At 39.2% G+C, this 25,726-nt stretch overlaps 2 protein-coding genes across 4 annotated transcripts in view; both read right to left on the reverse strand.

Annotated features, from left to right (window-relative positions):
• Positions 1-3,370, reverse strand: part of upf2 (UPF2 regulator of nonsense mediated mRNA decay) — a 75,495-nt gene extending 72,125 nt beyond the window's left edge. Inside the window, exon 1 of one of the 3 annotated variants that reach the window (XM_061983587.2) lies at positions 3,110-3,366. In XM_061983587.2, coding sequence (XP_061839571.1) covers positions 3,110-3,141 — 32 coding nt within the window. In that variant the 5' untranslated portion in view covers positions 3,142-3,366. Of the gene's footprint in view, positions 1-3,109 lie in introns of all 3 variants that reach the window. The other 2 variants (XM_061983586.2, XM_061983585.2) reach the window with 2 other exon arrangements.
• Positions 3,371-8,795: 5,425 nt separating this feature from the next.
• slc35e3 (solute carrier family 35 member E3) overlaps positions 8,796-25,726 on the reverse strand; it is a 42,892-nt gene continuing 25,961 nt past the window's right edge. Inside the window, exons 3-7 of the mRNA XM_061983589.1 lie at positions 11,640-11,750; positions 11,407-11,565; positions 11,257-11,339; positions 11,098-11,182; positions 8,796-9,136 (exon numbers count right to left, since the gene is read on the reverse strand). Coding sequence (XP_061839573.1) covers positions 9,035-9,136; positions 11,098-11,182; positions 11,257-11,339; positions 11,407-11,565; positions 11,640-11,750 — 540 coding nt within the window. The 3' untranslated portion in view covers positions 8,796-9,034. The remainder of the gene's footprint in view (positions 9,137-11,097; positions 11,183-11,256; positions 11,340-11,406; positions 11,566-11,639; positions 11,751-25,726) is intronic.

The following is a 25,726-nucleotide window of genomic DNA, read 5'->3' on the forward strand; positions in this document are numbered from 1 at the left end:
TTTTGCCCAGGTTACGTCATCTATTGATGTTTGGAGGTCTTGTTCCCATGCTGTTCTGATTCTTAGCATGGAAGTGCATTCTAATCCTGAGAGTAAATTAAGTATATGTGAGATTGCCCTCTTCTTTATTGGATTTAAAGACATCATTTCATCTGTGGTTGATTTAGAGGGTTTGTTAGGGAACTGCGGAAGAACTGTTTTAACATAATCCCTTATCTGGAAATATCTAAATACCGTATATTACCAAATAAACGCCCTTGTGCAAATAACCGCCCATGTCCTAATAGCCGCCCGGGGTCTGACCCCATTTTGTGAAATAAACGCCTCTTCCTAATAAACGCCTATGTCCAAATAGCCGCCCATGGGCTGTTATTTGCATAATTTTGATTAAAATCATATTGACTTCATTAAACCCAATTTATAAGCTAAAAGGAAAAGCAAAGGTGCAATAATTCTGGTCATTACGGTAACAGCAGACGTTACGTGGGGATTCTGGGTAATCAACATATTGCAATGGGTGACCGCACATAGCGTAACACACACTCAACGACAACAACAAACCCACGAGGAAAAGTTTCAACATGGCAAGCAACAGCAGCAGTGAGTTGAATGCCGGTACACCACAACTGATGGACGGGAATACTTTAAGGGGGAAGAACAGAAAGTTTGACTTAAAGTTCAAGCTAGCGGTTGTGAAGTATGCGGAGCAGAATTCTGGTTTGGCAGCGGCCAGGCAGTTTAACGTTGACCCAAAACGTGTACGAGAATGGAAACAAAAAAAGGGAGAACTACAATCTCAGTCGGCAATCGATGGAAAACGGGCTCGCTTATCTGGTGGAGGTAGGAAGAAAGTGAGCGACGAGCTTGATGCTAATTTGTGTCAGTGGATATATCACGTTCGTGGACTGAACCACCGTGTGTCCCGCAAAATGATCCGCATTAAGGCAAAGGACAGTGACAGTATTATTGTTCTGTTTTGATGGTGGGTTTTATACTTGAGTACTTGGTACCATCATTTTATTTTTCCCGGTAGGCTGCTTTATTTAAAAAGTTTATTTATTTTTAGTATTTGTATTCTATTTGACAATTGTTGCACTACTGTCATGTTGAGGCCTTGTTGATCTCTCGTCTTTTGATAGTCTTGTTTTTTTGTTTGTATGTTTACATTAGCTTTTACATTTAAAGTGTTTAGTACGAAAAAAAATACTGGACACTAACCATTGTAACCAAATAATGGCCTGGTGCAGGCTGGTGCAAAAATAAATAAAAGCCTTGTGCAAATAACCGCCCATGTCCTAATAGCCGCCCGGGGTCTGACCCCATTTTGTGAAATAAACGCCCGGGCTACTATTTGGTAATATACGGTATATGGGAACTGGGTAGATTACATTTCTTGGACAACTCCGTAAAAGAGGCAAATATATTGTCTATAAAAAGATCATTGAAGCATTTCAAACCCCTTTGATGCCACATATTAAAAGCTGTGTCAAGTGTTGAAAGTGGTGCCTTCTGATCTCTCTCTCTCTCTCTCTGCTACTATTCCAATATCCATTTCTCTGTTCTCAACTGTTGATGACTGATGATAACAACCAAACCTTAGGCTGCTGCCCCCGCGACCCGACCTCGGATAAGCGGAAGAAGATGGATGGATGGATATATATATATCGCCCGGAAAAGGGTGGAGTGCCATCTCCGGGTTGGGGAGGAGATCTTGCCCCAAGTGGAGGAGTTCAAGTACCTCGGAGTCTTGTTCACGAGTGGGGGAAGAGTGGATCGTGAGATCGACAGGCGGATCGGTGCGGCGTCTTCAGTAATGCGGACGCTGTATCGATCCGTTGTGGTGAAGAAGGAGCTGAGCCGGAAGGCAAAGCTCTCAATTTACCGGTCGATCTACGTTCCCATCCTCACCTATGGTCATGAGCTTTGGGTTATGACCGAAAGGACAAGATCACGGGTACAAGCGGCCGAAATGAGTTTCCTCCGCCGGGTGGCGGGGCTCTCCCTTAGAGATAGGGTGAGAAGCTCTGTCATCCGGGGGGAGCTTAAAGTAAAGCCGCTGCTCCTCCACATCGAGAGGAGCCAGATGAGGTGGTTCGGGCATCTGGTCAGGATGCCACCCGAGCGCCTCCCTAAGGAGGTGTTTAGGGCATGTCCGACCGGTAGGAGGCCACGAGGAAGACCCAGGACACGTTGGGAAGACTATGTCTCCCGGCTGGCCTGGGAACGCCTCGGGATCCCCCGGGAGGAGCTGGACGAAGTGGCTGGGGAGAGGGAAGTCTGGGCTTCCCTGCTTAGGCTGCTGCCCCCGCGACCCGACCTCGGATAAGCGGAAGAAGATGGATGGATGGATATATATATATATATATATATATATATATATATATATATATATATATATATATATATATCGAATAAGTTGAAAAACTTATTCGGGTGCATTTAGTGGTCAATTGTACGGAATATGTACTTCACTGTGCAACCGACTAATAAAAGTCTCAATCAATCAATCAATCAATCAATCAATACGCCCCACGCGACCCCAAAAGGGACAAGCGGTAGAAATGGATGGACGGATGGATGTCACTAAATTTTTCCAAACACACAAGTATTGCACTTTTTTTTTTCTTGTAACTTATTATTGTCGGTGTGGCCCGAGAATGAATTGCCAATGTTCTGCCGGGAGGCTGTTTTAAATGCCGCATGTGAGCTACCAATGCATCTCCAGCCGCACTTTGCATACCCAAAAGCATACGCCATTTGTTAGCTACATCATCGTGACTAGCACTGGGGGGTTTTTTGTAACCTGAAACACACACACAGTTGCGAACAAACGTCCATTCTACATTGATGTAAACAGTCAAACAGACGAGAATAAATCACTTTCCAGTTGCCCTCTCGCTAAAAAAGTCCTCCCCCAAAACGCTTAGCATGGCTAACACACAAGCTAGGCCACTAGAATGGACGCCCTACGACAACATGTAAACAAAAAGCTTGGACGTCGATAAACGTCTAGTTAGTGTTTGTACATTACAATTAGTACTTAAATGGTATTCATGCGGGGTGTGACGTGTATGTAAGTATGTGAAATAGTCCAAATACATCCATTTACCTGCTAATGGTAGCAAAACAAACATCGGTCATCGACGTTTGACTTCCGTGTTGACGTGAAGGACCCCTTTGTGGTTGTTCAAAATGATGCCTTACTAAAAAAAAAAAAAAAAAAAGTTGTTTTATACAGTATAATCCAAAGAAGTAACAAACGTACTATGTTTATATTGGATAAGTTTATATTTTCTAAAAATGTTATAATTTTGATGGGTAACGCCCCAGCCTTTCTCTAGTACCACTTTTGTGGCATGTTACATATAACGTCATATTATAACAAGCAAAGCCATGAAACACAACGTAAAAAGTTGCATCGATCACCAATTGTGTTCACTTTTCCGTGTTGACGTGAAGGACCCCTTTGTGGTTGTTCAAAATGATGCCTTACTAAAAAAAAATAGTTGTTTTATACAGTATAATCCAGTGGTCCCCAACCTTTTTGTAACTGCGGACCGGTCAACGCTTGAAAATGTGTCCCAAGGACCGGGGGGAGGGGGGGGGGGGGGGGGGGGGGTAGTATTAAAAAAAAACTGAAAAAAGAAAACGTTTTTTTATTTGATCAGAAAAAAATACAATCACGTGTGCTTACGGACCATACTTGCCAACCTTGAGACCTCCGATTTCAGGAGGTGTGTGTGTGGGGGGGAGGGGGGGCGTGGTCGGGGGGGGCGTGGCTAAAAGGGGAGGAGTATATTTACAGCTAGAATTCACCAAGTCAAGTATTTCATATATCCATCCATCCATCCATTTTCTACCGCTTATTCCCTTTGGGGTCGCGGGGGGCGCTGGAGCCTATCTCAGCTACAATCGGGCGGAAGGCGGGGTACACCCTGGACAAGTCGCCACCTCATCGCAGTATTTCATATATATATATATATATATATATATATATATATATATATATATATATATATATATATATATATATATATATATACGGTATATAAGAAATACTTGACGTTCAGTGAATTCTAGCTATATATATATATATATATATATATATATATATATATATATATATATATATATATATATATATATATATATATATGTATATATATATATATATATATATATATATATATATGTATGTGTGGGAAAAAAAATCACAAGACTATTTCATCTCTACAGGCCTGTTTCATGAGGGGGGGTACCCTCAATCGTCAGGAGATTTTAATGGGAGCATTCGCATACCATGGTTTATATAGGGCACAGAGTGGGTGGGTACAGGCTGGCCTAGGGGCGTGGTGATTGGCTCATGTGTTACCTAGGAGGTGTTTCCGTCTATGGCGGCATGTTGTTACAATTTCGCTGCGCTTGTTGAGGGATGACAGGTCTGGACGGTAAATAATAAACAGTTTCTCTTTCAAGCATAGGTTGCATCTTTTATTACCACTATTGTAAGGTGTGCTGGATGCAAGAATTTGCCATGCTATTGAATATTCAACATTATTGTCTTTGAGGTCCCAAATGTGTTTGCTGAGTTCTGTGGTGTTTCGCAGGTTTTTGTTCCTGAAAGAAGCCTTGTGATTGTTCCATCTGGTTTTGAATTCTCCCTCGGTTAATCCTACATATGTGTCGGATGTGTTAATGTCCTTGCGTATTACCTTAGATTGGTAGACAACTGATGTTTGTAAGCACCCCCCGTTGAGAGGGCAATCAGGTTTCTTTCGACAATTACATCCTATATATATATATATATATATATATATATATATATATATATATATATATATATATATATATATATATTTTATTATTTATATATATATTTTATTATATATATATATATATATATATATATATATATATATATATATATATATATATATTTTATTATTTATATATATATTTTATTATATATATATATATATATATATATATATATATATATATATATATATATAAAATAAATACTTGAATTTCAGTGTTCATTTATTTACACATATACACACACATAACACTAATCTACTCATTGTTGAGTTAAGGGTTGAATTGTTCATCCTTGTTCTATTCTCTGTCACTATTTTTCGAACCATGCTGAACACCCTCTCTGATGATGCATTGATGTGTGGCAAAATCACCCAACCATGCAAATTTTGCATTTCCTTTGGAAATCGAGGTCCCAGAGTCTGGAGGAAGACAGGAGAGGCACAGGATCCACGTTGCCTGAAGTCTAGTGTAAAGTTTCCACCATCAGTGATGGTTTGGGGTGCCATGTTATCTGCTGGTGTCGGTCCACTCTGTTTCCTGAGATCCAGGGTCAACGCAGCCGTCTACCAGCAAGTTTTAGAGCACTTCATGCTTCCTGCTGCTGACCTGCTCTATGGAGATGGAGATTTCAAGTTCCAACAGGACTTGGCGCCTGCACACAGCGCAAAATCTACCCGTGCCTGGTTTACGGACCATGGTATTTCTGTTCTAAATTGGCCCGCCAACTCCCCTGACCTTAGCCCCATAGAAAATCTGTGGGGTATTGTGAAAAGGAAGATGCAGAATGCCAGACCCAAAAACGCAGAAGAGTTGAAGGCCACTATCAGAGAAACCTGGGCTCTCATAACACCTGAGCAGTGCCAGAAACTCATCGACTCCATGCCACGCCGCATTAACGCAGTAATTGAGGCAAAAGGAGCTCCAACCAAGTATTGAGTATTGTACATGCTCATATTTTTCATTTTCATACTTTTCAGTTGGCCAACATTTCTAAAAATCCCTTTTTTGTATTAGCCTTAAGTAATATTCTAATTTTGTGACACACGGAATTTTGGATTTTCATTTGTTGCCACTTCAAATCAAAACATTTGAATGCATCAGTCTGTGTGCAATGAATAAATATAATGTACAAGTTACACCTTTTGAATGCAATTACTGAAATAAATCAAGTTTTTCAAAATATTCTAATTTACTGGCTTTTACCTGTATATATCCTGAAAATATGCAAACTAAACTGTGTTTAGATAATTGATACTTCAAACTTGCATAAATAAATCTTAAGGAATATAACATAACTTGGCTTCTGAGAGCTTCAAAATGTAATGAATAAAATGCTAAAGTTGTTGATAAACAAGCAATTATTTTAATAATTAAATACGGTCATTTTAAATGAATTATTATGATCATTTAAAATTAATTATTTCAAATATGTTTATTTTTATGTATAATTCTATGGCTGGATGTAATAAGGAGTCAGAAAAAAATACAAATAAAAATACAATTAATTTTGATGTTTTTAGCAAAATATAGTACAAATGTATTTATTTTTTTTAATTTTTTTAATTAATAAATATATTTATTTTTAGGTAAGATAATCATAATAATACAATTTATCTCTAGTCTGGATGATTTATTTCTTGTCACCCTGTTGTCCTCCCGTCGTGAAAAAAGGCTGTCCTCACTCAAGTCCGGCTGAAAATCGGGAGATTTTCAGGAGAATATTTATCCCGGGAGGTTTTCCGGAGAGGCGCTGAATTTCGGGAGTCTCCCGGAAAATTCGGGAGGGTTGGCAAGTATGCATAACGCCATATTATAAAAAGCAAAGCCATAAAACACAATGTAAAAAGTTGCATCTATCACCAATAGTGTTCACTTTTAACGACACATCATCCACTATAAAATAGGATTTCAGTCATAATTCAAATTAACTCATTAAATTATTATTATATTACATTATTTATTATTATTCTTGTCTATTGTGAGTGAACTGTGGTGCTGAATTTCGCCCAGGGATCAATAAAGTACTTTCTATTCTATTCTAAATTTACCTTTGGTGTGTGACAATACTTTTACCTGCTTTCCAGATTGTCAATAAATGGGTCAAACTGACAGAGGTGGGACCAAGTCATTGTTTTGCAAGTCACAAGTAAGTCTCAAGTCTTTGCCCTCAAGTCCGAGTCAAGTCCCGAGTCAAGACAGGCAAGCCCCGAGTCAAGTCCAAAGTCAACACTGGAAAGTCTCAAGTCAAGTCCTAAGTCCTGCATTTTGAGTTTCGAGTCCTTTCAAGTCCTTTTAACCACAGACTAATATATTAACACAGATTGTGTATGCTTTTCAAACGCTGTATTTATTTATTAAAACAAGTGCATTTTAAATTGCAGGAAAGAAAATTGTGCTGACATTGCACTTTATAATAGCACTATTAACCAGTCATTTTAAACATTAACTCATTCCTTTACAGAACAAACACATTGAAAAATAAAGTGCAAATGTACTTATTTGTACAAAAGTGTTAACATTGAAAAAACATGACATATACGTGAACATAACAAAAAAGTTGTACTTTTTATATGTCAGGGCCCTATGCTGCATTGCATTTGCAAAAGACCAAATTAGCCAAGAGTCTGTCAGTCATTTGTGCACGATGGGGGCGTAGTATGATGCCACCATGGCTGAAAACTCGCTCCACTGGAGCACTGGAGGCAGGCACTGCCAAGACTCTCATGGCCACTCGGAACAGTGAAGGAAGAGTCTTCATGTTCAATGCCCAGAACAAAAGGGGGGGATAGTTTTTTTTGGGTTGGTGCACTACTTGTAAGTGTATCTTGTGTTTTTTATGTTGATTTAATTAAAAAAAGAAAAAAATATATATATATTTCTTGTGCGGCCCGATACCAATCGATCCACGGACCAGTACCGGGCCGCGGCCCGGTGGTTGGGGACCACTGAGGTAAACAACCAACAGTATGTCAGAAAGCTAGCTAAAACGGTACACATATTCATAATATAGTATACATTTTAACTGACCTTTATTTTACTATTTTTGTCTTTTTTTTAGGTGGCTAAAATACGCGGTGCTGCTGACCGCCGTCTAACGTTACGTGTGATATATTGACTAACGTAACCCTGCTTAAAAAAAATCACTGAACAAAAAGTATGAATAAGGTAGTGAACTGCAACAGATTCCCGTGTTTGCAATAACGTTATAACGTTAGCAGTGAGTTTACAGCCTCACTGATTTAACTACACAGCAAATAAAAGTCACGTTACTCAGCCAATAAACGTTATCTTACATTCAAAACTTACCGTTCTTTGTGCAACTTCAAATGCCGGACGAAGTTGGAAGTTGTTGCCTCTCCATCAGTAATTTTCGAACCGCATGTGTTGCATACTGCAAACCGTTTTGTGTTGACCACCTCGTAATTTTTATACCCAAACAAAATTATTTTAGGTATAATTTTTTGTTCACTGGCGTGTGGTTTGGACAGGTCTTCTTCGTTGGTTGTCCTGCAATTTGATTGGATGAATGCTGTGTGATGAAAACAAAGTAGATCTAATTTGATTGGCTGTTGTACTGAGACCACACCAGCTGACACACGCAACGCTGATAGACAAGTACACGATGAAAAATACGGAGCGCTCCCGAATAACTTTTTCATCTTTGGGTTTTGGGGAAAGTAGCAAGTCATGTCAAGTCATGTCAATTCAAAAGGCTCAAGTCCAAGTGAAGTCACAAGTCATTGATGTTCAAGTCTAAGTCGAGTTGCAAGTCTTTTTACATTTTGTCAAGTCGAGTCTAAAGTCATCAAATTCATGACTCGAGTCTGACTCGAGTCCAAGTCATGTGACTCGAGTCCACACCTCTGCAAACTGACACAACAGGGTGGTCATATCATATAAAATTGTAATTATTTCATGTAAACAAAGAGAAGTGGCGTGTGGGTTTTCTACTCACAGTCAATTTTGGAACAGTGCAATTGAAAACAGAAATAACTTTATTCACAATTCACTTCTGTCATCTGTTACATCTGCTTGTGATTTTAATATTGCATCATGGAAGCCTTCTATAGCCGTTCTCATTTCATTCTTCTGGAGCGATGTATTACTGTCAGTGTCCTATAGTCCTTATTTAAAAAAAATACTCATAACAAAATAAAGATTTATACAAAATAGTCCCTCATTGGAGTCCATGCGGATAATTGACAGCTGAGTGGGCCTATGGTCTCTGAGCCAGGCGACTCTTTCCCTCCTCTTGTTCCACCAGCTTGATGTGAGTGTATGACAAGATTCCCACCAGAGTACAGATGATCCCAAAAGCCTGTGAGTAGCATAGAATGACAGCAATTAAAATCACAAAACTTTTGGTTTAAACAAGAGATCATTCGATATGTATTTTTCATGGTCGAAAACGATTATTAGTAGTCAAGGAGGCCGATAACTATGGAGGTTAATTTTATGTCTTTATTCCGAAAGCTTTTTTTTTTATACTGAATGTACAGTACAGGCCAAAAGTTTGGACAGACTTTCTCATTCAATGTGTTTTCTTTATTTTTATGACTATTTCATACCTGCCAACTTTTGAAATCAGAAATGACTGATTGCATTCAGACAGGTTAAAATGTTGCTAAAACCATCACTTTTCTATCAGTCACAGTGACTTTTCAAAACAAAAATATTACAGCAAAAATCATATGGGTTGATTGACATGTTTATTCTGTAAGCTAACTTCAATAGTTTGAAATTATTTTGACAGTTAATGCCAGTTATCCTGTCAACCTTTCACAAGACTTCAATTTGTTCATTGAAAGTATAAACACTTTTTACAGTAAACAAATGGTAAAAAAGTACTAAACAATTCCATTAAAAAAAAAATTGGTGTCATTATTAACTTTCTGTCCAAGCTTGTATAATCTACTGCCTTGTTCAATTGTAAAACATATTCTGTGCCTAAAATTCACATTTCTATCACAATTATCATACTGTAAACATGGTAAGCTAACTTCATTAAAATTAATAGTCCTGTCAATAGCATGGAATTACAATTCAAATGTAGTTTTTTTGTAAGCCTTTCAAAAGAATTCAAAATATGAACAATTAATTGAAGCCATCAGACACTTGAAAAGTGGCACATCACATCTCTAATGTAATCATTTGAACTTTTCAACAGAAATAGCACTGCAAAAATATTAAGGACATACTTCTGTATTTTGGTAGTTATGCTGTCAACATTTAACAAGATTTCTTCAACTTGGACTTGAAAGCATAAATAGTATAAACACTTTTAACAGTATAACAGTACTAAACAATTCCAATAGATAACATTGGTGTCATTACCTTTTTGTGGCTAAAATCCAAATGTATTCTATCAGATTGATCATACTGCAAAAATGATATGGTAACTTTATGATAAGTTTACTTGAAGTGGCATAAAACACTGAAAGTGATTGTTCCTATAACCCCTTTGTTTCAAATGTTTGTTCCACTTGTGGCAGTCGGGCACCAGCATACCGTCTTTGACAACTTGAAGTGGCATAAAACACTGAAAGTGATTGTTCCTATAACCCCTTTGTTTTAAATGTTGTATGCCACTTCAAGTAGTCAAAGACGTGCTGTGAAATACAGCCGACAGGATTGTGCACCAAACACGAAGCAAGGCCAAAGCGCATATGCATGGTGCAGGAGAACAAAGGACTTCTTTCATTTAAGGTTTGTGATAAACCATCAAACTCATTCGTTAAAAGGACTCTATAGTAATATAAAGCGAATTTTTCTGGACATTATCATGCAAGAAAAGTTTATTTTTGGGACCGCGATCACCGCGTAATGATTTTTAAAGGTTGCATTACAAACATTTAACTGTCCCATGTGATCAGCCAGTGCGATTGGAAGTCCATGCTCAATTATTGCCCCCGTAAATAAAACTTCGGCATTTATCACATCCAAAGAATCTGTTTGGGCGACGAAAAACGTTGAAAGTTTTCCACTTGTATCGCTAGCAACGGCATTAGACTTGTGTTTTTTTGTCCCAACGTGGTCTTTTACATCGCTAATTCCTCCGTGTCCGATCGAAAAATCTTGTCTGCACAAGGTGCAATTGGCGTAGTTTTCACCCTTTTTTTTTTTTAAATGAATGAAAAACCGTATTTTTTATCACTGCAACCGTAACACGGAATAGGTTGATGAAAACCGTACGAATTACGGGAAAACCGGAGTAGTTGGCAGGTATGCAAATGTCGGCACCGTTAATCGGTCGATCAAGTATAGTGCAGGCAGTCTCACCTGGTTGAGTGACAGCGGGTCCTGGAACAGCACGTAACCTCCAGTCAGAGTGATGCAGAATTTAAAGTGGCCAAACATGTTGTAGCTGGACAAGCTCGAGTCAAGAAACAACATATTCAAACTGACACCACCTATCCGTTCTCATGAATTTTAGGATACGTAACAGCTGATGTGTTTCCAATGATCCAGTAGATGGACAAGTTGACCAGGAATGCCACCACTCCGGAGAAAAACACTGTCATCTGAAAAACAGAGTTAGTTTCCCAGGGTCCCAATAGTCGGCATGGAAAAAAAGTTATATTTACTAACTAGAGCAGGGAGAGACCATGGTCCAAATATTCCTCCGTCTCCAGTCAGTGGCTCAAAGAAAGGAATAACACAAAGCAGGAAGCCTGACGAAAGAGGAGCCTGGTAGTAAAGAAGCTGCATGGAGTTCACCTGGAGCTCATGTTGCTTCGCACCCACCCACTATAAGAGAGAGACTGCATTGTAGTACGACACTTCAGAGGTACGTCATTCCCCTCGGACTACTGTTAACTTACCACTTGGTAGAGGGACGTCACTAGAACGCCCAGCGTGGCAAAAACCGTACCCAGCACGTTGAACCTTACGTCATAGTACGAGTTCAAAAGCACACCTAATGTTATTGGCACCTGAATTGGTTAAAAACAGAAAGAAAGACATGATGCAACTCATAAATGAGATCATTCCTGAAGGAATTGCGTGTGAATGCTCCATTGCTGAATGTAGTATGAATGGAAGAACAGTTTGAATGTTGGAATGGTTTGAATGGTGAAGAATTTGAATTTCCAGGAAAACCGGAATTTAGTTTGGAACTTGGGAAAGTGTTAAGTTTGAATGTCCAGGATGAGTGGAATGTGTTGATGTTGGAATGGTTTGAATTGGTTCAAACATGTGGGAATTGTGGGAAGTGTGAAAAATGGATAACTCATTTTGAATGGGGAAAATGTCCATAAAAACTGAGAATTCTAGGAAATCATTTCCTAGGAAATCATTTTTATAGTCTTTGGTATGACTCGGCCGGGGTTTGAACTCACGACCTACCAGTCTCAGGGCGGACACTCTAACCACAAGGCCACTGAGCAGGTCATTATGGAATTCCTGGAATTTTGGGAAAACTGGGAAATTTTCCAGTTCAAAAAACAACTTTGTTTTTTTGTCCTGATTAAGAGGAATGTTTCGCAAGGGAACGGTTGAAAAATGTGGAAGGAGTAGTCGACAGAAGGGTTTGAAAAAAAACGGTAATTCTGGGAATTCCTGGAATTTTTTTTAACTTGAAAAAATGATAGTTTGAATGTCCAGGATGAGTGGAATGTGTTGATGTTGGAATGGTTTGAATTGGTTCAAAAATGTGGGAATTGTGGGAAGTGTGAAAAATGGATAACTCATTTTGAATGGGGAAAATGTCCATAAAAACTGAGAATTCTAGGAAATCCGGGATTTTTCTTTTTTTTTTTTTACAATTGTTCAATAGGATCACAAAATTCCTGAACAGGCTGAAAATGTTGAAGTTTGAACGGTTAAAAAAATTTGGAACTTGGAAAAATGTCCCATTGATTTCAATGGGAATTTCATGGAAACTTGGGAATTTCGGGAAAAAAGGGCATTTTTCGGAAATTGCAAAACAATTTGAATGTTCTGAATGGTTGGTGTTGGGATTTTTCAAATTGGTCGAGAAATGTTGAAGTAGTAACATTTTTAATTGCAAAATGGTATTAAAAGTTAAAGTTAAAGTCCCAACGGTAGTCACACACACAGTAGGTGTGGTGAAATTATCCTCTGCGTTTGACCCATCCCCATGTTCACCCCTGTGAGGTGAGGGGAGCAGTGAGCCGCAGCGGTGGCCGCGCTCGGGAATCATTGTTGTGATTTAACCCCCAATTCCAACCCTTGATGCTGAGTGCCAAGCAGTGAGGCAATGGGTCCCATTTTTATAGTCTTTGGTATGACTCGGCCGGGGTTTGAACTCACGACCTACCAGTCTCAGGGCGGACACTCTAACCACAAAGCCACTGAGCAGGTCATTAGGGAATTCCTGGAATTTTGGGAAAACCGGGAAATTTTCCAGTTCAAAAAACAACTTTGTTTTTTTGTCCTGATTAAGAGGAATGTTTGGCAGGGGAACGGTTGAAAAATGTGGAAGGAGTAGTCGACAGAAGGGTTTGAAAAAAAACGGTAATTCTGGGAATTCCTGGAATTTTTTTTAACTTGAAAAAATGATAGTTTGAATGTCCAGGATGAGTGGAATGTGTTGATGTTGGAATGGTTTGAATTGGTTCAAACATGTGGGAATTGTGGGAAGTGTGAAAAATGGATAACTCATTTTGAATGGGGAAAATGTCCATAAAAACTGAGAATTCTAGGAAATCCGGGATTTTTTTTAATTTTTTTTTTACAATTGTTCAATAGGATCACAAAATTCCTGAACAGGCTGAAAATGTTGAAGTTTGAACGGTTAAAAAAATTTGGAACTTGTTGTGGAACTTTGAAAAATGTCCCATTGATTTCAATGGGAATTTCATGGAAACTTGGGAATTTCGGGAAAAAAGGGCATTTTTCGGAAATTGCAAAACAATTTGAATGTTCTGAATGGTTGGTGTTGGGATTTTTCAAATTGGTCGAGAAATGTTGAAGTAGTAACATTTTTAATTGCGAAATGGTATTAAAAGTTAAAGTTAAAGTCCCAACGGTAGTCACACACACAGTAGGTGTGGTGAAATTATCCTCTGCGTTTGACCCATCCCCATGTTCACCCCTGTGAGGTGAGGGGAGCAGTGAGCCGCAGCGGTGGCCGCGCTCGGGAATCATTTTTGTGATTTAACCCCCAATTCCAACCCTTGATGCTGAGTGCCAAGCAGGGAGGCAATGGGTCCCATTTTTATAGTCTTTGGTATGACTCGGCCGGGGTTTGAACTCACGACCTACCAGTCTCAGGGCGGACACTCTAACCACAAGGACACTGAGCAGGTCATTAGGGAATTCCTGGAATTTTGGGAAAACCGGGAAATTTTCCAGTTTAAAAAACAACTTTGTTTTTTTGTCCTGATTAAGAGGAATGTTTGGCAGGGGGACGGTTGAAAAATGTGGAAGGAGTAGTCGACAGAAGGGTTTGAAAAAAACGGTAATTCTGGGAATTCCTGGAATTTTTTTTAACTTGAAAAAATGATAGTTTGAATGTGCAGGATGAGTGGAATGTGTTGATGTTGGAATGGTTTGAATTGGTTCAAACATGTGGGAATTGTGGGAAGTGTGAAAAATGGATAACTCATTTTGAATGGGGAAAATGTCCATAAAAACTGAGAATTCTAGAAAATCCGGGATTTTTTTTTTTTACATTTGTTGAATAGGATCACAAAATTCCTGAACAGGCTGAAAATGTTGAAGTTTGAACGGTTAAAAAAATTTGGAACTTGTTGTGGAACTTGGAAAAATGTCCCATTGATTTCAATGGGAATTTCATGGAAACTTGGGAATTTCGGGGAAAAAGGGCATTTTTCGGAAATTGCAAAACAATTTGAATGTTCTGAATGGTTGGTGTTGGGATTTTTCAAATTGGTCGAGAAATGTTGAAGTAGTAACATTTTTAATTGCGAAATGGTATTAAAAGTTAAAGTTAAAGTCCCAATGGTAGTCACACACACACTATGTGTGGTGAAATTATCCTCTGCGTTTGACCCATCCCCATGTTCACCCCTGTGAGGTGAGGGGAGCAGTGAGCCGCAGCGGTGGCCGCGCTCGGGAATAATTTCTGTGATTTAACCCCCAATTCCAACCCTTGATGCTGAGTGCCAAGCAGGGAGGTAATGGGTCCCATTTTTATAGTCTTTGGTATGACTCGGCCGGGGTTTGAACTCACGATCTACCAGTCTCAGGGCGGACACTCTAACCACAAGGACACTGAGCAGGTCATTAGGGAATTCCTGGAATTTTGGGAAAACCGGGAATTTTTCCAGTTCAAAAAACAACTTTGTTTTTTTGTCCTGATTAAGAGGAATGTTTGGCAGGGGAACGGTTGAAAAATGTGGAAGGAGTAATCGACAGAAGGGTTTGAAAAAAACGGTAATTCTGGGAATTCCTGGAATTTTTTTTAACTTGAAAAAATGATAGTTTGAATGTCCAGGATGAGTGGAATGTGTTGATGTTGGAATGGTTTGAATTGGTTCAAACATGTGGGAATTGTGGGAAGTGTGAAAAATGGATAACTCATTTTGAATGGGGAAAATGTCCATAAAAACTGAGAATTCTAGGAAATCCAGGATTTTTTTTTTTTTTTTTACAATTGTTCAATAGGATCACAAAATTCCTGAACAGGCTGAAAATGTTGAAGTTTGAACGGTTAAAAAAATTTGGAACTTTGAAAAATGTCCCATTGATTTCAATGGGAATTTCATGGAAACTTGGGAATTTCGGGAAAAAAGGGCATTTTTCGGAAATTGCAAAACAATTTGAATGTTCTGAATGGTTGGTGTTGGGATTTTTCAAATTGGTCGAGAAATGTTGAAGTAGTAACATTTTTAATTGCGAAATGGTATTAAAAGTTAAAGTTAAAGTCCCAACGGTAGTCACACACACACTAGGTGTGGTGAAATTATCCTCTGCGTTTGACCCATCCCCATGTTCACCCCTGTGAGGTGAGGGGAGCAGTGAGCCGCAGCGGTGGCCGCGCTCGGGAATAATTTCTGTGATTTAACCCCCAATTCCAACCCTTGATGCTGAGTGCCAAGCAGGGAGGTAATGGGTCCCATTTTTATAGTCTTTGGTATGACTCGGCCGGGGTTTGAACTCACGATCTACCAGTCTCAGGGCGGACACTCTAACCACAAGGACACTGAGCAGGTCATTAGGGAATTCCTGGAATTTTGGGAAAACCGGGAATTTTTCCAGTTCAAAAAACAACTTTGTTTTTTTGTCCTGATTAAGAGGAATGTTTGGCAGGGGAACGGTTGAAAAATGTGGAAGGAGTAATCGACAGAAGGGTTTGAAAAAAACGGTAATTCTGGGAATTCCTGGAATTTTTTTTAACTTGAAAAAATGATAGTTTGAATGTCCAGGATGAGTGGAATGTGTTGATGTTGGAATGGTTTGAATTGGTTCAAACATGTGGGAATTGTGGGAAGTGTGAAAAATGGATAACTCATTTTGAATGGGGAAAATGTCCATAAAAACTGAGAATTCTAGGAAATCCAGGATTTTTTTTTTTTTTTTTACAATTGTTCAATAGGATCACAAAATTCCTGAACAGGCTGAAAATGTTGAAGTTTGAACGGTTAAAAAAATTTGGAACTTTGAAAAATGTCCCATTGATTTCAATGGGAATTTCATGGAAACTTGGGAATTTCGGGAAAAAAGGGCATTTTTCGGAAATTGCAAAACAATTTGAATGTTCTGAATGGTTGGTGTTGGGATTTTTCAAATTGGTCGAGAAATGTTGAAGTAGTAACATTTTTAATTGCGAAATGGTATTAAAAGTTAAAGTTAAAGTCCCAACGGTAGTCACACACACACTAGGTGTGGTGAAATTATCCTCTGCGTTTGACCCATCCCCATGTTCACCCCTGTGAGGTGAGGGGAGCAGTGAGCCGCAGCGGTGGCCGCGCTCGGGAATAATTTCTGTGATTTAACCCCCAATTCCAACCCTTGATGCTGAGTGCCAAGCAGGGAGGCAATGGGTCCCATTTTTATAGTCTTTGGTATGACTCGGCCGGGGTTTGAACTCACGACCTACCAGTCTCAGGGCGGACACTCTAACCACAAGGCCACTGAGCAGGTCATTAGGGAATTCCTGGAATTTTGGGAAAACCGGGAAATTTTCCAGTTCAAAAACAACTTTGTTTTTTTGTCCTGATTAAGAGGAATGTTTGGCAGGGGAACGGTTGAAAAATGTGGAAGGAGTAGTCGACAGAAGGGTTTGAAAAAACGGTAATTCTGGGAATTCCTGGAATTTTTTTTAACTTGAAAAAATGATAGTTTGAATGTCCAGGATGAGTGGAATGTGTTGATGTTGGAATGGTTTGAATTGGTTCAAACATGTGGAAATTGTGGGAAGTGTGAAAAATGGATAACTCATTTTGAATGGGGAAAATGTCCAAAAAAACTGAGAATTCTAGGAAATCCGGGATTTTTTTTTTTTTTTTTTTACAATTGTTCAATAGGATCACAAAATTTCTGAACAGGCTGAAAATGTTGAAGTTTGAACGGTTAAAAAATTTTAGAACTTGGAAAAATGTCCCATTGATTTCAATGGGAATTTCATGGAAACTTGGGAATTTCGGGAAAAAAAGGGCGTTTTTCGGAAATTGCAAAAAAATTTGAATGTTCTGAATGGTTGGTGTTGGGATTTTTCAAATTGGTCGAGAAATGTTAAAGTAGTAACATTTTTAATTGAGAAATGGTATTAAAAGTTAAAGTTAAAGTCCCAACGGTAGTCACACACACACTAGGTGTGGTGAAATTATCCTCTGCGTTTGACCCATCCCCATGTTCACCCCTGTGAGGTGAGGGGAGCAGTGAGCCGCAGCGGTGGCCGCGCTCGGGAATCATTTTTGTGATTTAACCCCCAATTCCAACCCTTGATGCTGAGTGCCAAGCAGGGAGGCAATGGGTCCCATTTTTATAGTCTTTGGTATGACTCGGCCGGGGTTTGAACTCACGACTTTCCAGTCTCAGGGCGGACACTCTAACCACAAGGACACTGAGCAGGTCATTAGGGAATTCCTGGAATTTTGGGAAAACCGGGAAATTTTCCAGTTCAAAAAACAACTTTGTTTTTTTGTCCTGATTAAGAGGAATGTTTGGCAGGGGAACGGTTGAAAAATGTGGAAGGAGTAGTCGACAGAAGGGTTTGAAAAAAACGGTAATTCTGGGAATTCCTGGAATTTTTTTGAACTTGAAAAAATGATAGTTTGAATGTCCAGGATGAGTGGAATGTGTTGATGTTGGAATGGTTTGAATAGGTTCAAACATGTGGGAATTGTGGGAAGTGTGAAAAATGGATAACTCATTTTGAATGGGGAAAATGTCCAAAAAAACTGAGAATTCTAGGAAATCCGGGATTTTTTTTTTTTTACAATTGTTCAATAGGATCACTAAATTCCTGAACAGGCTGAAAATGTTGAAGTTTGAACGGTTAAAAAAATGTGGAACTTGGAAAAATGTCCCATTGATTTCAGTGGGAATTTCATGGAAACTTGGGAATTTCGGGGAAAAAAGGGCATTTTTTGGAAATTGCAAAACAATTTGAATGTTCTGAATGGTTGGTGTTGGGATTTTTCAAATTGGTCGAGAAATGTTGAAGTAGTAACATTTTTAATTCAGAAATGGTATTAAAAGTTAAAGTTAAAGTCCCAACGGTAGTCACACACACACTAGGTGTGGTGAAATTATCCTCTGCGTTTGACCCATCCCCATGTTCACCCCTGTGAGGTGAGGGGAGCAGTGAGCCGCAGCGGTGGCGGCGCTCGGGAATCACTTTTGTGATTTAACCCCCAATTCCAACCCTTGATGCTGAGTGCCAAGCAGGGAGGCAATGGGTCCCATTTTTATAGTCTTTGGTATGACTCGGCCGGGGTTTGAACTCACGACCTACCAGTCTCAGGGCGGACACTCTAACCACAAGGCCACTGAGCAGGTCATTAGGGAATTCCTGGAATTTTGGGAAAACCGGGAAATTTTCCAGTTCAAAAACAACTTTGTTTTTTTGTCCTGATTAAGAGGAATGTTTGGCAGGGGAACGGTTGAAAAATGTGGAAGGAGTAGTCGACAGAAGGGTTTGAAAAAAACGGTAATTCTGGGAATTCCTGGAATTTTTTTTAACTTGAAAAAATGATAGTTTGAATGTCCAGGATGAGTGGAATGTGTTGATGTTGGAATGGTTTGAATAGGTTCAAACATGTGGGAATTGTGGGAAGTGTGAAAAATGGATAACTCATTTTGAATGGGGAAAATGTCCATAAAAACTGAGAATTCTGGGAAATCCGGGATTTTTTTTTATTTTTACAATTGTTCAATAGGATCACAAAATTCCTGAACAGGCTGAAAATGTTGAAGTTTGAACGGTTAAAAAATTTTGTGGAACTTGGAAAAATGTCCCATTGATTTCAATGGGAATTTCATGGAAACTTGGGAATTTCGGGGAAAAAAGGGCATTTTTCAGAAATTGCAAAACAATTTGAATGTTCTGAATGGTTGGTGTTGGGATTTTTCAAATTGGTCGAGAAATGTTGAAGTAGTAACATTTTTAATTGCGAAATGGTATTAAAAGTTAAAGTTAAAGTCCCAACGGTAGTCACACACACACTAGGTGTGGTGAAATTATCCTCTGCGTTTGACCCATCCCCATGTTCACCCCTGTGAGGTGAGGGGAGCAGTGAGCCGCAGCGGTGGCCGCGCTCGGGAATCATTTTTGTGATTTAACCCCCAATTCCAACCCTTGATGCTGAGTGCCAAGCAGGGAGGCAATGGGTCCCATTTTTATAGTCTTTGGTATGACTCGGCCGGGGTTTGAACTCACGACTTTCCAGTCTCAGGGCGGAAACTCTAACCACAAGGACACTGAGCAGGTCATTAGGGAATTCCTGGAATTTTGGGAAAACCGGGAAATTTTCCAGTTCAAAAAACAACTTTGTTTTTTTGTCCTGATTAAGAGGAATGTTTGGCAGGGGAACGGTTGAAAAATGTGGAAGGAGTAGTCGACAGAAGGGTTTGAAAAAAACGGTAATTCTGGGAATTCCTGGAATTTTTTTTAACTTGAAAAAATGATAGTTTGAATGTGCAGGATGAGTGGAATGTGTTGATGTTGGAATGGTTTGAATTGGTTCAAACATGTGGGAATTGTGGGAAGTGTGAAAAATGGATAACTCATTTTGAATGGGGAAAATGTCCATAAAAACTGAGAATTCTAGGAAATCCGGGATTTTTTTTAAATTTTTTTTTACAATTGTTCAATAGGATCACACAATTCCTGAACAGGCTGAAAATGTTGAAGTTTAAACGGTTAAAAAAATTTGGAACTTGGAAAAATGTCCCATTGATTTCAATGGGAATTTCATGGAAACTTGGGAATTTCGGGAAAAAAGGGCATTTTTCGGAAATTGCAAAACAATTTGAATGTTGGTGTTGGGATTTTTCAAATTGGTCGAGAAATGTTGAAGTAGTAACATTTTTAATTGCGAAATGTTATTAAAAGTTAAAGTTAAAGTCCCAACGGTAGTCACACACACACTAGGTGTGGTGAAATTATCCTCTGCGTTTGACCCATCCCCATGTTCACCCCTGTGAGGTGAGGGGAGCAGTGAGCCGCAGCGGTGGCCGCGCTCGGGAATCATTTTTGTGATTTAACCCCCAATTCCAACCCTTGATGCTGAGTGCCAAGCAGGGAGGCAATGGGTCCCATTTTTATAGTCTTTGGTATGACTCGGCCGGGGTTTGAACTCACGACCTACCAGTCTCAGGGCGGACACTCTTAACCACAAGGCCACTGAGCAGGTCATTAGGGAATTCCTGGAATTTTGGGAAAACCGGGAAATTTTCCAGTTCAAAAAACAACTTTGTTTTTTTGTCCTGATTAAGAGGAATGTTTGGCAGGGGAACGGTTGAAAAATGTGGAAGGAGTAGTCGACAGAAGGGTTTGAAAAAACGGTAATTCTGGGAATTCCTGGAATTTTTTTTAACTTGAAAAAATGATAGTTTGAATGTCCAGGATGAGTGGAATGTGTTGATGTTGGAATGGTTTGAATTGGTTCAAACATGTGGGAATTGTGGGAAGTGTGAAAAATGGATAACTCATTTTGAATGGGGAAAATGTCCATAAAAACTGAGAATTCTAGGAAATCTGGGATTTTTTTTTTTTTTTTTTTACAATTGTTCAATAGGATCACAAAATTCCTGAACAGGCTGAAAATGTTGAAGTTTGAACGGTTAAAAAAATTTGTGGAACTTGGAAAAATGTCCCATTGATTTCAATGGGAATTTCATGGAAACTTGGGAATTTCGGGGAAAAAAGGGCATTTTTCGGAAATTGCAAAACAATTTGAATGTTCTGAATGGTTGGTGTTGGGATTTTTCAAATTGGTCGAGAAATGTTAAAGTAGTAACATTTTTAATTGCGAAATGGTATTAAAAGTTAAAGTTAAAGTCCCAACGGTAGTCACACACACACTAGGTGTGGTGAAATTATCCTCTGCGTTTGACCCATCCCCATGTTCACCCCTGTGAGGTGAGGGGAGCAGTGAGCCGCAGCGGTGGCCGCGCTCGGGAATCATTTTTGTGATTTAACCCCCAATTCCAACCCTTGATGCTGAGTGCCAAGCAGGGAGGTAATGGGTCCCATTTTTATAGTCTTTGGTATGACTCGGCCGGGGTTTGAACTCACGACTTTCCAGTCTCTGGGCGGACACTCTAACCACAAGGCCACTGAGCAGGTCATTAGGGAATTCCTGGAATTTTGGGAAAACCGGGAAATTTTCCAGTTCAAAAAACAACTTTGTTTTTTTGTCCTGATTAAGAGGAATGTTTGGCAGGGGAACGGTTGAAAAATGTGGAAGGAGTAGTCGACAGAAGGGTTTGAAAAAACGGTAATTCTGGGAATTCCTGGAATTTTTTTTAACTTGAAAAAATGATAGTTTGAATGTCCAGGATGAGTGGAATGTGTTGATGTTGGAATGGTTTGAATTGGTTCAAACATGTGGGAATTGTGGGAAGTGTGAAAAATGGATAACTCATTTTGAATGGGGAAAATGTCCATAAAAACTGAGAATTCTAGGAAATCTGGGATTTTTTTTTTTTTTTTTTTACAATTGTTCAATAGGATCACAAAATTCCTGAACAGGCTGAAAATGTTGAAGTTTGAACGGTTAAAAAAATTTGTGGAACTTGGAAAAATGTCCCATTGATTTCAATGGGAATTTCATGGAAACTTGGGAATTTCGGGGAAAAAAGGGCATTTTTCGGAAATTGCAAAACAATTTGAATGTTCTGAATGGTTGGTGTTGGGATTTTTCAAATTGGTCGAGAAATGTTAAAGTAGTAACATTTTTAATTGCGAAATGGTATTAAAAGTTAAAGTTAAAGTCCCAACGGTAGTCACACACACACTAGGTGTGGTGAAATTATCCTCTGCGTTTGACCCATCCCCATGTTCACCCCTGTGAGGTGAGGGGAGCAGTGAGCAGCGGTGGCCGCGCTCGGGAATCATTTTTGTGATTTAACCCCCAATTCCAACCCTTGATGCTGAGTGCCAAGCAGGGAGGTAATGGGTCCCATTTTTATAGTCTTTGGTATGACTCGGCCGGGGTTTGAACTCACGACTTTCCAGTCTCTGGGCGGACACTCTAACCACAAGGCCACTGAGCAGGTCATTAGGGAATTCCTGGAATTTTGGGAAAACCGGGAAATTTTCCAGTTCAAAAAACAACTTTGTTTTTTTGTCCTGATTAAGAGGAATGTTTGGCAGGGGAACGGTTGAAAAATGTGGAAGGAGTAGTCGACAGAAGGGTTTGAAAAAAACCCCGGTAATTCTGGGAATTCCTGGAATTTTTTTTAACTTGAAAAAATGATAGTTTGAATGTCCAGGATGAGTGGAATGTGTTGATGTTGGAATGGTTTGAATTGGTTCAAACATGTGGGAATTGTGGGAAGTGTGAAAAATGGATAACTCATTTTGAATGGGGAAAATGTCCATAAAAACTGAGAATTCTAGGAAATCCGGGATTTTTTTTTTTTTTTACAATTGTTCAATAGGATCACAAAATTCCTGAACAGGCTGAAAATGTTGAAGTTTGAACGGTTAAAAAAATTTAGAACTTGGAAAAATGTCCCATTGATTTCAATGGGAATTTCATGGAAACTTGGGAATTTCGGGAAAAAAGGGCATTTTTCGGAAATTGCAAAACAATTTGAATGTTCTGAATGGTTGGTGTTGGGATTTTTCAAATTGGTCGAGAAATGTTGAAGTAGTAACATTTTTAATTGCGAAATGGTATTAAAAGATAAAGTTAAAGTCCCAACGGTAGTCACACACACACTAGGTGTGGTGAAATTATCCTCTGCGTTTGACCCATCCCCATGTTCACCCCTGTGAGGTGAGGGGAGCAGTGAGCCGCAGCGGTGGCCGCGCTCGGGAATCATTTTGGTGATTTAACCCCCAATTCCAACCCTTGATGCTGAGTGCCAAGCAGGGAGGCAATGGGTCCAATTTTTATAGTCTTTGGTATGACTCGGCCGGGGTTTGAACTCACGACCTACCAGTCTCAGGGCGGACACTCTAACCACAAGGCCACTGAGCAGGTCATTAGGGAATTCTTGGAATTTTGGGAGAACCGGGAATTTTTCCAGTTCAAAAAACAACTTTGTTTTTTTGTCCTGATTAAGAGGAATGTTTCGCAAGGGAACGGTTGAAAAATGTGGAAGGAGTAGTCGACAGAAGGGTTTGAAAAAAACGGTAATTCTGGGAATTCCTGGAATTTTTTTTAACTTGAAAAAATGATAGTTTGAATGTCCAGGATGAGTGGAATGTGTTGATGTTGGAATGGTTTGAATTGGTTCAAACATGTGGGAATTGTGGGAAGTGTGAAAAATGGATAACTCATTTTGAATGGGGAAAATGTCCATAAAAACTGAGAATTCTAGGAAATCCGGGATTTTTTTTTTTTTTTTTTACAATTGTTCAATAGGATCACAAAATTCCTGAACAGGCTGAAAATGTTGAAGTTTGAACGGTTAAAAAAATTTGGAACTTGGAAAAATGTCCCATTGATTTCAATGGGAATTTCATGGAAACTTGGGAATTTCGGGGAAAAAAGGGCATTTTTCGGAAATTGCAAAACAATTTGAATGTTCTGAATGGTTGGTGTTGGGATTTTTCAAATTGGTCGAGAAATGTTGAAGTAGTAACATTTTTAATTGCGAAATGGTATTAAAAGTTAAAGTTAAAGTCCCAACGGTAGTCACACACACACTAGGTGTGGTGAAATTATCCTCTGCGTTTGACCCATCCCCATGTTCACCCCTGTGAGGTGAGGGGAGCAGTGAGCCGCAGCGGTGGCCGCGCTCGGGAATCATTTTTGTGATTTAACCCCCAATTCCAACCCTTGATGCTGAGTGCCAAGCAGGGAGGTAATGGGTCCCATTTTTATAGTCTTTGGTATGACTCGGCCGGGGTTTGAACTCACGACCTACCAGTCTCAGGGTGGACACTCTAACCACAAGGCCACTGAGCAGGTCATTATGGAATTCCTGGAATTTTGGGAAAACTGGGAAATTTTCCAGTTCAAAAAACAACTTTGTTTTTTTGTCCTGATTAAGAGGAATGTTTGGCAGGGGAACGGTTGAAAAATGTGGAAGGAGTAGTCGACAGAAGGGTTTGAAAAAAACGGTAATTCTGGGAATTCCTGGAATTTTTTTTAACTTGAAAAAATGATAGTTTGAATGTCCAGGATGAGTGGAATGTGTTGATGTTGGAATGGTTTGAATTGGTTCAAACATGTGGGAATTGTGGGAAGTGTGAAAAATGGATAACTCATTTTGAATGGGGAAAATGTCCATAAAAACTGAGAATTCTAGGAAATCCGGGATTTTTTTTTAATTTTTTTTTACAATTGTTCAATAGGATCACAAAATTCCTGAACAGGCTGAAAATGTTGAAGTTTGAACGGTTAAAAAAATTTGGAACTTGGAAAAATGTCCCATTGATTTCAATGGGAATTTCATGGAAACTTGGGAATTTCGGGAAAAAAGGGCATTTTTCGGAAATTGCAAAACAATTTGAATGTTCTGAATGGTTGGTGTTGGGATTTTTCAAATTGGTCGAGAAATGTTGAAGTAGTAACATTTTTAATTGCGAAATGGTATTAAAAGTTCAAGTTAAAGTCCCAACGGTAGTCACACACACACTAGGTGTGGTGAAATTATCCTCTGCGTTTGACCCATCCCCATGTTCACCCCTGTGAGGTGAGGGGAGCAGTGAGCCGCAGCGGTGGCCGCGCTCGGGAATCATTTTTGTGATTTAACCCCCAATTCCAACCCTTGATGCTGAGTGCCAAGCAGGGAGGCAATGGGTCCCATTTTTATAGTCTTTGGTATGACTCGGCCGGGGTTTGAACTCACGACTTTCCAGTCTCAGGGCGGACACTCTAACCACAAGGCCACTGAGCAGGTCATTAGGGAATTCCTGGAATTTTGGGAAAACCGGGAAATTTTCCAGTTCAAAAACAACTTTGTTTTTTTGTCCTGATTAAGAGGAATGTTTGGCAGGGGAACGGTTGAAAAATGTGGAAGGAGTAGTCGACAGAAGGGTTTGAAAAAAACGGTAATTCTGGGAATTCCTGGAATTTTTTTTAACTTGAAAAAATGATAGTTTGAATGTCCAGGATGAGTGGAATGTGTTGATGTTGGAATGGTTTGAATAGGTTCAAACATGTGGGAATTGTGGGAAGTGTGAAAAATGGATAACTCATTTTGAATGGGGAAAATGTCCATAAAAACTGAGAATTCTAGGAAATCCGGGATTTTTTTTTTTTTTTTTTTTTACAATTGTTCAATAGGATCACAAAATTCCTGAACAGGCTGAAAATGTTGAAGTTTGAACGGTTAAAAAAATTTGGAACTTGGAAAA

Source organism: Nerophis lumbriciformis, linkage group LG25, assembly GCF_033978685.3.
Source record: "Nerophis lumbriciformis linkage group LG25, RoL_Nlum_v2.1, whole genome shotgun sequence".
Taxonomy (NCBI): domain Eukaryota; kingdom Metazoa; phylum Chordata; class Actinopteri; order Syngnathiformes; family Syngnathidae; genus Nerophis; species Nerophis lumbriciformis.